Raw genomic sequence first — 11,199 nt, forward strand, 5'->3', positions numbered from 1 at the left:
TTTTTTTTTTTTTTTTTTTTTTTTTATTTTTGCCAAGAGCAAGAGAGAAGTCAATTTTTGCTCCAGTATCTTCCAGTTTTTATATTTATTAAACTAATTGACTAAAAACAAACAAATAAACTGATGCTAAAAGATATGTAATACAGAGACAACAAAAAAAAGTTATCCTACATGTAAACAAACTGTAACTTCCTGTTTTTGCCTGAAACAATTGGCCAAGGTTACTGCTATAACTTATTTCCTTTCACATTTTTTTATAAACTTCCTTCATTCCAAAACTATAGAATGTATATCATAATATTGGCGAGTAAAATACTACTGAGATTTATTCTCTAATATAAAGAAGGTACCTATTAAAGATTATCACAAAGTTACTGGAAAAGGGAGTTTATTTTTAGCTATTGAATGCTAAGTTACCTTGAATTATTAAAATTTTTTTTTTTCTTGAAATATGTGTATATAGTAGTGGTGGTGCTTGTTGAAATAAGCTTCTGAGAATAAAACTCATCCCACCTATTTAGTAGTTACTGAGGACTGGCATCATAGTACTGCAAAAATATTTTTATTGGTTAGGTGTGCTGCTGTGTGGAGTATATCTTTTACATTTTAAGCAGTTTCACATGCCTGCAACAAACTGATAAGTAGTTACCATAGCAACAAGGCGTGTTTGCTTGCTCATCTTCATATCAAGGGCATCTGTTTTGTAAAATAAGATCTGAGTAACTGTTTGGCAAGCTTGTCAAAGCCTATTTTTGGAAAGAACCTGCGAATAGCAGATTTCCTCCACAGCACATTGCTTTCTCCCTTTCTAACAGGGGATGGCAACCATAGTGATATGCTTGGATATAAAATACTTAAAATTTAGTTCCAACTAAATATCTGAAAACTATTCAAATTAGTGTTTTTATGTACATTTAATTTCAAAGTTTACTATTCACATCTGCTTTTCAAATACACAGACATTGACATACTTAATTGATATACTGGTCGTTAATGTATTATGGGGGGAATTTTTTTTTTTTTTTTTTTTTTACCTGAACTTTAAACCTCAACATTACACCAGTAATTATTTTACCACATTTAAGAACTTATTTACAACCACAGGATTTGATTAACTAAGCTCAAGGTTAACTAGTAACTTTTAAAAAGGAAGGACTAAAAATAATCTGTATGTGACCATTACTTAAAGCACCATCAGCTTCTTTTACTACTTTTGGTCATGATCGAATTATGCCGGTCGTAATGCCCTTGAGAGTCTCCGAAGAAAGGAGAAATGTTATCATAACAAACTAGATGTAGTTCTTATTTTAAGAATTAAAACATAATTTGAGTGTTTTTCAGTCTGTGCTAATGAAAAATGTCTAGATGAAGAATTTATTTCTTACAGTTGAGATATTCATGGTTCCATATATTTATGGTACTTGCAGATTGATATTTGGAACATTATATCCAGCATATGCCTCATACAAGGCAGTCCGGACCAGGAATGTAAGAGAATATGTAAGTATAAATGTTTTTATCATCCATTACTTTTTGTTTTTAATTCTGGAAATTTTTAATTCATAATCTATATTTAAAAAAAACCAATTTTTTTTCTACATTTCCATGAAAAAAATAACAAAAGTTTCTACAAATCTTCAACCATATAGGATCTGAGCCCAGAATCATTGCATTCCATTAAATGAATTATTGATGTTTGATTTATTTGCTGTAATTTTTTCTTTTCTTTTTCTTCATTTTCATGATGAGATTTTTATATGCAAAATATATCCCAGTGGGTCGGTTGCATTTTGTAAAGGTTTAGCAGCTGTTCCTGACTGAATAGGGAGGGAACGTTTTTTTCTCTTTCATTCAGTGCAGGTTATTAATATGATAATTCTGAAAGATTATCTGAGTTTACTAGATCTATAATTTGTTATGAATGTGCTAGTTTGAGTTATGTCTTGCTTATGAGTACAGGTCATGAAGTGTTATATAGTTTTTTTCTTTTGAAATTCATAGTATTTAGACTTATTGTAGAATGTTTAGGTCATCTTAGTCATGTCAGCTCTGATCAAACAGACCTATAATCACTGTTGTTCTACTTATAACCGAGTTGCCTTTTTTGTATATGAAGGACTGCATTATCTAATGTGTCCTTTTTTTTTTTTGAGATTGGCTGTGATTTAAGGAAGATTCAGTTTCTATTTCTAGCAGATTAAGTAGAGGATTACTTGTTAGCTTGTTTGTGTTCATGTGTAGGTCTAGTAGTACATTAGAGAATATTATTGAAAAACCTTATGAAAGGAAAGTAAAGGAGGATTGGTATCATGTATGTAGGAGTGTTAGTAGTTGTCAGGGAGAAAATTATAATTTGATGCTGTTAAAAAATAAACAAAGAGAAAATATTGCGCACCTTGATTTGTATGGTTTGATGAAAATAAATTTTTTTTTGATCTTGGTGATTAGTGTTGGGTGGGAGCTGTAAGTAGGAGTAGTACCCAAATATTTGCATGTCAGGCATGGTTTAATGTTTCACTGAGCTACAACTGTCACTAAAATTACTCAATAGTGAGAGACTACTGGTGTGTTAAGTAGAGTGAGTTAACAGAATTTGGAGAACTTGAATAACTGGTTACTTAGAATTGACATTCAAGGTTGTCTAATACTATTTCTATCACTTCAGAAATGTTTGATGTTAGAGTATTCAGCTGGTTAGTTGACAGGGTCCAAGGGTATCTCTCTTGGGGACAGAAAGCACATTTGTTTGTTTCTTTGATAGAGAAAGAGATGGAGAGAAAGGTTGAAGTATGAAGTAGGGCCAGGAACACAAGGCTTCAACTCGGTGTGAATGCTATAAAGCTTAACCATGTTTAACATCTCAGCATGTAAACTAACTATACCCAGCCAAAATATTCTACCTGTTACGTGTTCAAGCTCTCGTGTTCAATGTCTCTCTCCTACCCTTCAATGTCACTGTAAAAATTAAACAATCACATCATCAAAATCTTGAAGCTACATACAAGATAATGCCTAATTAATTCAAAACAATGTGAATAGGCGCAGGAATGGGTGTATGGTAAGTAGCTTGCTTACCAACCACATGGTTCCAGGTTCAGTCCCACTGCGTGGCACCTTGGGCAAGTGTCTTCTACTATAGCCTTGGGCCGACCAAAGCCTTGTGAGTGGATTTGGTAGACGGAAACTAAAAGAAGCCCGTCGTATATATGTGTATATATATATATATGTATATATGTGTGTTTGTCCCCCCCACCATCGCTTGACAACCGATGCTGGAGTGTTTACGTCCCCCGTAACTTAGCGGTTCGGCAAAAAGAGACCGATAGAATAAGTACTAGGCTTACAAAGAATAAGTCCTGGGGTCGATTTACTCGACTAAAGGTGGTGCCTCCAGCATGGCCGCAGTCAAATGACTGAAACAAGTAAAAGAGTAAAGAGTAACCATTACACTTGACAGATTAATCTGAATGCTAAAGGGTTAACTATAGCTGTCAGCTCCTTCATGTGGTGATTTATAAGAGCAGAGTAGCAAGATTATAAAAAACAGAGTTTTAGTCTTGTTTATAAGTATGAAAATGTTATGTGAAATTATGTGTATTTATTTTAATTTTTTTCTTTGGCTGAAACCAACTCAATTAATGAATTGTTAATTCAAAAGTGTGTAACACGATCTTTTTATCTGTAAAACAGAAGTCCTTACTTAATATTTCTAGAGCTGTTGACTATTTTATATCAGTATAATCATATTCCAAGTGGTTAAAATAGCTAACTAGTATTAATACTGGCTTACTGACCAACAGTTCACCCACTGACAGCGATATGAATTGAGTCTGGGTTGCCAAAATCAATTTTACTTCTTGCTTCAGTCAGATATATGAAAAATAGATTCAGCTTTTTCTTACTTTTGTGCAGTAGACATCTGTATAAAGAGCAACGATCTACTGAATGACGTTTCAATATCAAAATTTATCATAGGACAGCGAGCTGGTAGAATTGTTAGCCAGCTTAGTGGCATTTCGTTTGTCTTTACATTCTGCACTCAGATTCTGCTGAGGTTGACTTTGCTTTCATCCTTTTGGGATCAAAAAAATAGGTACCAGTTGAGTGCAGGGGCTGATGTAATTGACTAATCCCTCCCTTGAATTTGCTGACTTTGTGCCAAAATTTGAAATCAGTATCAAAATGTATCTAAATATGTGAATTTGCAAGACACTCCAATTAAACATAGGTATTCATGATTTTTAATTTCTTTCTGATATGGGAAAACTATAAAACACACAAGTTTTAACTTTTATCCCATGTGTTGAGCATCATAAGTTAACTGAGGCTATACTGGCGAACGGTGCTAACAAAACTAAAAGCAAGGATCACAAATCGAGAAGGTAAAAAAAAACTTTTGAAATGCAGTGTTGCACCTGAGTACCGATTAATTAAAATTGGGTAAAGGTAATATGATTGTGGTGGTATGAGGGGAAAGAAAATTAGTCTGATCTTTAGCAGTGACAATTCCAAACACATTTCAGTCTTCTAAAACATGATTAGAATTACTTTATTTCTAACAGTATCAGTTCTTCTGGGCTTAATAAAGTACCAGCCAAGTGTTGGACTCTCTCTCTCTCTCTCTCTCTCTTTCTCTCTCTCTCTCTCTCTCTAAGAGCTGTTGTTATGCAGGAAGGGTGAAAGACCACTCACAGTATGCCTTTTTCTGGAAATGGAGGAAGGCTGAATAAAAAGCTATCAAGCTCCTCTCATTGGAAAGCAGTTATGCTGTAAGGCTACTGGAACTGTCCAAGTGTACTGATGGGCAGTAAAGCATAGAATGAAAGAATTAATTTAAAACATTTTTTTTAAAGACTGTATTGAAGGCATGTGCTCTAGTGGTTAAGGTGTTGCACTCACAATCACTAGATTGTGGGTTTTGATTTCCAGGCCAAGCAAGCATTGTGTTCTTGAGCAAGACACTTCATTTCACATTGCTCCAGTCTACTCAGATACAAATAAGTAACCCTGCAATGGAGTAGCTTTCTGATCAAGGGGAATATCAGCCTGCTCACCTAGCCAGCAGGGTGGCATCGTTTGAAGGCTAAAAAACAATGCAAAGCATATTGTGACCAACAATATATAACAACATTCAATAGTCTGGTTGATCACATGATATTGGATGTATGCTAATAATACAGCCTTTCATTTGTTTTATTTTTTTAACTACCTCAACATCAAATTTTGATTGAGCAGTGCTGTTGACATAGCATCCAGAATATGTTGATAGGTTATCACTTAGTAATTTGACCAAGAAGTGAAGTTTTCCTTTGTTCTTGTAACTAGCTTTAAGTAAGTTGTTATACTTTTGATGTGGGTAGCAGCATGATTATGATGGCAACACCAAAATCCAAGGTTCCTATTATTTCTAATAAAATCCATTTTGTCTCAAAAATGTATTTCATAACTAGATTCATAGATATTGATTGTGCGATTGATCAATTGAATTCTTCCTAGCTAATTGTCTGGCAATGTTGCTTCAATAAAATGTTCCATTAAATATCATTGGTAGTTAGTTCACTTTCATGTTGTAATTGCTTTCCTACCCTTTCAATATTCAAAGGCTTCTTGAATAAATTTGAAGATACTGTATCAGTTGATTACTGGGTCTCAAGAGCATGCTAATGTTAACACATTTTAAAAATTCTTTTCTTTATTCGTTTTTATCATACATATTTTAAAATGATGCTAGCATTTGATGATAGCCAAAAGGAAATAAACCCATTTTATTACTGTGAAAAATTAATTGATTTTGCACCTTATACTTTAATTTTTTGAAAGTTTCTGTATTGCTTCAAGATAGCAAGCAAAGGTTGATATATATATATATATATTTATTTATATATATATATATATTTGTGTATGATGCAGTTTTTAAAAAAATGGAAATGAAGTGTTAGAGCATTAAAAATAGTTGCAACTTTTAGTAGTATAATTTAAGTTCATTTTCAAATTGATAACTTTTTGCTGCATTGATTTCCTGGAGTAGTTTTTAAGTGTTTCTACTTGTTGTGAAGTTGAAATTTCATACATCTCTTCTTGAATTCTGCCTGTCTTTCCTATTCATGCTACATCTCCAAAGTTAACATAATTGTTTTCACTGACCACAATTGTTTACCATAAGTATATCATGCTTATGTTAGTCCTCAACATTTTCAGTTCTTTCATTATCAGTATGAATTTTCGTTGCTCTAAAGCTTCAGAAATCTAAAATATACAGATGCTTAGTTGCTTTTGTGATAACTTGTATCTAATATTATACTAAGAGAAGGGTACCGAACTGGCAGAATTGTTAGCACGCCAGGCAAAATGCTTACTGGCATTTTCTCTGTCTTTATGTCCTGAGGTTGAATTTGCCCTTCATCCTTTCAGAATCGATAAAATAAGTACCAGCTGAACACTGGGGTCAATCTAATCGACTTAGTTCCTTCCCCAAAATTTCTGGCTTTGTGCCAAAATTTGAAATTGATGACACTAAGATGCATTGTCTAAACTGTAGTAGATAGTAGTATCTTTAAAGCATCAGACAAAAAAAATGCCTTGCGATGTTGCATCATTTTACAGTCTAGATTTATATCCTATCTGTGGCGACTGAGCTAGTTGTCTTTTTTGGCTGATTTAACTGGCTGCCTTCTTCCAAAATTTGTGTCCCTGTTCCAAAATCATTCTTTTAAAATTACAATTGATTTGTGTAGCCTCCAACCACTGACTGACAGTTTATTTTTCATCATTCACGCTCAATTTCTTTCATTCAACTACTGGATTTCTAACAACTTCAGTTTTTATTGATTTTGCAATTACCAACATACAGGAAATTCTAAGTGCACTTATCAGAGCAGAACTTTAATGAATATTCATTAAAAATATTGCTAGTCTTAATTCTACAAACAGCATTTTCATACTTTAACTTGCTAGTCTTCATAAGCCTATTATACCTTATCTTCAAGCTTCATCGAATTCTGTCAAAGGCTTGATATAGGGCAATTGAATCGGAGTATAATTATACAATACCCTTTCTACTGGGAAAATTGCATCTAATATCATTCATTAGCCTTGTTAAATAAAATGGCGAAATGTGCCGGCCATCTCAATTCCATCTTATTTTATCACTGCTAAGATAAACCCTCTTTACTGCTAGCATTATCCAGTCTGTTGGTTTTGGTTCTATTTTAAGATATCTGATTTTTATTATTATTATTATTATTATCTTCATTTTTCTGAGTTCAAATTTTGCTGAGATTGACTTCGGTTTTCATCCTTTCAGGGTCAGTAAAACGCTGGGGTTTGATCTAATCAACTTCTCTTACCCAGAAATTGCTGGCCTTGGCCAAAATTTGAAATTATTATTATCATTATTAAGACAGCAAGCTGGCAGATTCGTTAGCACACTGGATGAAATGCTTAACGGTATTTCGCCCATTGCTATGTTTTGAGTTCAAATTCTGCCGAGGTTGACGTTACATTTCATCCTTTGAACACTGGGGTCAATGTAATTGACTCATCCCCTCCCTCTAAGTTGCTGCCCTTGTGGCAAAATTATTATTATTATTATTATTATTATTATTATTATTATTCAGGTAGCAAACTAGCAGAAGTGTTAGCACAGCAGACAAAATGCTGAGCAGTGTTTCTTCCTGAATTCTAAATTCAAATTCTGGCAAGGTCAACTTTGCCTTTCATCCTTTTGGTGGGGTTTATAAAATAAAATACCATTCAAATAATAGGGGTCAATGTAATTGACTAATCTCTTCCCCCTAGAATTACTGTCCTTGTGCTAAAATTTGAAACAAGTTATTGCAGATGTCCTTCATTCGTGATTGTTAGCTGTATGACTGATATTGCTTATTAAATTTATGAACTTTATTAAATTGTTCAGTTTAAGGTGTTTTTGTTTGCAGTCTTTATTTCAGTAACTACCCATACAGGTACATCTGTTAGCAGATGAAATATCTTTTTCCAAAATAGTTACCTTCTCAAGTGTTTGGCCCATGAGTTACAATGCAAAGAGTCCTTCATTAACCCTTACATTACCCTATTTTTGTTGAAATGCACTATCTTTGTTTGAATTAATTTTGAAAATAATGGAGAATTTATTAAAATAATTTGGTCATTATTGAGCTAATGTTTAGAACATAAATTAACATGAAATTTTGACAGAAGGTTCTAATTTAGACAACATTGAAACATGAAGTTTGTATCATAGAAACAGGAGCAATCTCAAAAGTGTTAATGCATAAAATTAAGTGAATAGCAAGTTTGATCATAATTAGCATGCTGTATTTGAAGTTTGGATGGCTATTAGTTTGGACTCATATATCCAGATACCTTGTTTAGTTTCATAGCTTAATGTGTACCAAAACCATATTACTTTAAAATTTAGACCACATTATGCTGTTAGGTTACTACTTGATAATGTCCTAGATATGTTCAAAGCTCATCAAAGATGTCTAATGACTAATTATATTCAACCTTTTAGTTGCTGTTTTTCTGTGGAAACACACTCACTTTGTTCCAAATAATCACTTTGAAAATGCTGAGGAATTTAGTAAAATAACTTGGTCATTATTAAGTTGGTGTTTAAAACTTGAGTTAACCTGAAATTTTCATGTACGGTTCTTATTTAGTTCACATTAAAACAAGATATTTTTGTCACTGAACTGGGGATAGTGTCAGGCATAAGTGTGAGAACAAAATCTGCTTAGTGGGTGCAAACCCAGGTCTAACCCCAAATGTTCAAAGTGTTTTCATTGCCTCCAAACAATGTTAGGGGATGCACTTGCATCTCCTGCACTTGAGCTTAGGTCTTAGATGGACTGGCATCAAAAGGGTTAATATATATTGCATCAAAGCCAGAGCTAGAATAGTTTCAACCAACTAAACAGCTATACTACAGCTTGCATCACTGAGAACTATTTTCTTTTCTCTTTCATTGATTTCTGCAATTATTCACCCAAGCTCTAGACATTCTGACATGTTTCTTTATTTTTAGCATTGTTTTCTGCTATGCCAGATATCTGAAGCTTGTTGCGAAAAAAATCATTAAAAAAAAAAATCATCTTTTATTGAATAAAAAAAAAAAATGTAAGCTGTCTCATTTCACTCATTATTTGTAGTCTAAGTATCAATTGTTAGTTACTTAATAATGTTTGATATACTTATATATTTGGATTGAATTTCTTTAACACATTATATAACTAAGATCCAAAGGAAGAAAATATTTTACATGGAATATAAAAGGGCAGACTAAAATTTCATGTGCTAGGAAAATCTAAAGTAGTCATCAATAGTTTTTGCTTTGAGATGATAAAGAATGAAAAATCATGGTTCTTATTAAGAACTACTACTTGCTTTATTTTCATGAATTCTCAGTTTCCCTGTAACATAGACATTACGGAGCCTTTAACTAACTTGTCATTAAAGAAATTTATTCAATAAAAATTATTTGGCTTGTGTGCATTTAATAATTAGTGTCCATTTATGGGGTGAGGACAGGGGTTGCCTATATTTATATCATTATATGTGAAATTATCTTTTTCAACATTTTAGCATTAACCAGTCAAATTGATTTTTTTTTTTTTTAATCTAAGTAATCTGTTGATTTTTCCTTTGTATCTTCTGTAAGCCTCTTTTGATTTTAAGCTTATTAGTAAAATGTACACAACTAACAGAAAAACTATGCAAATTATTGACCTAAATATATCAGAGCTGAGTTTATTGACCTCTCTTTCTCGAGATACCAACAGACAAAAGTTGCAATTACTACCCATCATCCTTCAGTATAAAACAAAATGAATTATATAGAATATTTATTTTTCTTTTACCAAAAATCAATAATCGGAGTTCAATATTTACCTGGAAATTATTCTCGTAAAATATAATGACTATGTTTTTGATGTACATTGTTTTATGTTTCATTTAGGTCTTCATTTTTTATTTCTTTTTTTCAAGTTATTTTGAAATTATTTCATTTTCATTTTAAATCTCTTTTATATATATTTGTCTGCTTCATTTGTATTTTAAAATGTTTTACAAACTATGGCCTCTGAGCAGTCATCTACAGAGAAAGATAGAAATGGAATTTCTATTTTCCTTATCTTGTTTTTGTTTTTTTTTCCCTGGTCTTGTTAAACTTAAGTAATCATTAGTGTTAAAATGAAATCTATTTTAGTGATTATTAGCACCAGTACTAACCTCGTTATCAAAATCAACACCACCACCACCATCATTATTGCCATCTCTACCACCACCATTAGCATTATCAGAATCACCATCTGCACCATCATCACTACCATTATCAACCTGTGTTTGCAAGAATTAGTGTCTGTGGATTCAGCATTCTTTACCTTCTTCTGTTCTTAGTCATCCCATCAAGTTATCTTATCTTACCTCATTTCATGTTTACTTTGGCTTCTATAAGAAACCTGCTGCATTTTTTATTTTTTTAAAATTCTTCTACTAAAAGGGAATGTTTTATTACTTTTTTTTTTCTTTCATGAAAAGTTGAAGAACTATCTTGATTTAGAGTTGGCTAGAATATCTTGACTGAACGTGTGTATCTGCGTCTGACATTTGAATTAAGTGTTTGCAACTATTAAATGTTACATGTTTAAGTACCCATAATATTTTCTAAATAATGCTTCCCTCTAATCCAATGTTATTATAGGTTATGCAGGTGTATTGCATTTCATAAACTTTTCTCGGGGATGATTTGCATGTAATATAATGAGGTTTAGACCTATGAAGGTAATTTTCTAAAACATAACCTGTTCTAAGGCATATTAAATTTAATATATTAATTTTCTTTTTCTACATATTGTTTTTTTAAAAAATATATATTCTTTTTTTCAATTCTTGACTTATCATATTTAATCCACATACCGGCTGTGCAGTTGCGTATTTTAATCTTGTAATTTAAAAACACTTTCTATTTATACGGATTTGTTATTCAGATGTTTATTTCAGAAGATTACTCTGTGAAGGGTGTAGATTCATTATATTAAATTTAGTTAGAAACCTTGTACCTGTCTGTCAGAAATCCATTTGTGAATATTAGGATTTAACTACCAATAAATTTAATTTAAAATTTATGCCAGTTTTTATTTTTCTTCTGCCTTATCATAATTGATAAACCTTTTTTGTTTTTTTTCATTTTGATGACCA

At 32.2% G+C, this 11,199-nt stretch overlaps 1 protein-coding gene across 6 annotated transcripts in view; it reads left to right on the forward strand.

Moving 5' to 3' along the window:
• LOC106876365 (receptor expression-enhancing protein 1) overlaps positions 1-11,199 on the forward strand; it is a 189,950-nt gene that overhangs the window by 32,282 nt on the left and 146,469 nt on the right. For 2 of the 6 annotated variants that reach the window (XM_052972691.1, XM_014924870.2), the window contains exon 1: positions 668-1,500. In XM_052972691.1, the coding sequence (XP_052828651.1) occupies positions 1,366-1,500 (135 nt within the window). In that variant the 5' untranslated portion in view covers positions 668-1,365. Of the gene's footprint in view, positions 1-661; positions 1,501-11,199 lie in introns of those variants that run through there. The other 4 variants (XM_014924867.2, XM_014924871.2, XM_052972689.1 and 1 more) reach the window with 4 other exon arrangements.

The sequence above is a fragment of the Octopus bimaculoides genome, chromosome 14 (genome assembly GCF_001194135.2).
Source record: "Octopus bimaculoides isolate UCB-OBI-ISO-001 chromosome 14, ASM119413v2, whole genome shotgun sequence".
NCBI lineage: Eukaryota > Metazoa > Mollusca > Cephalopoda > Octopoda > Octopodidae > Octopus > Octopus bimaculoides.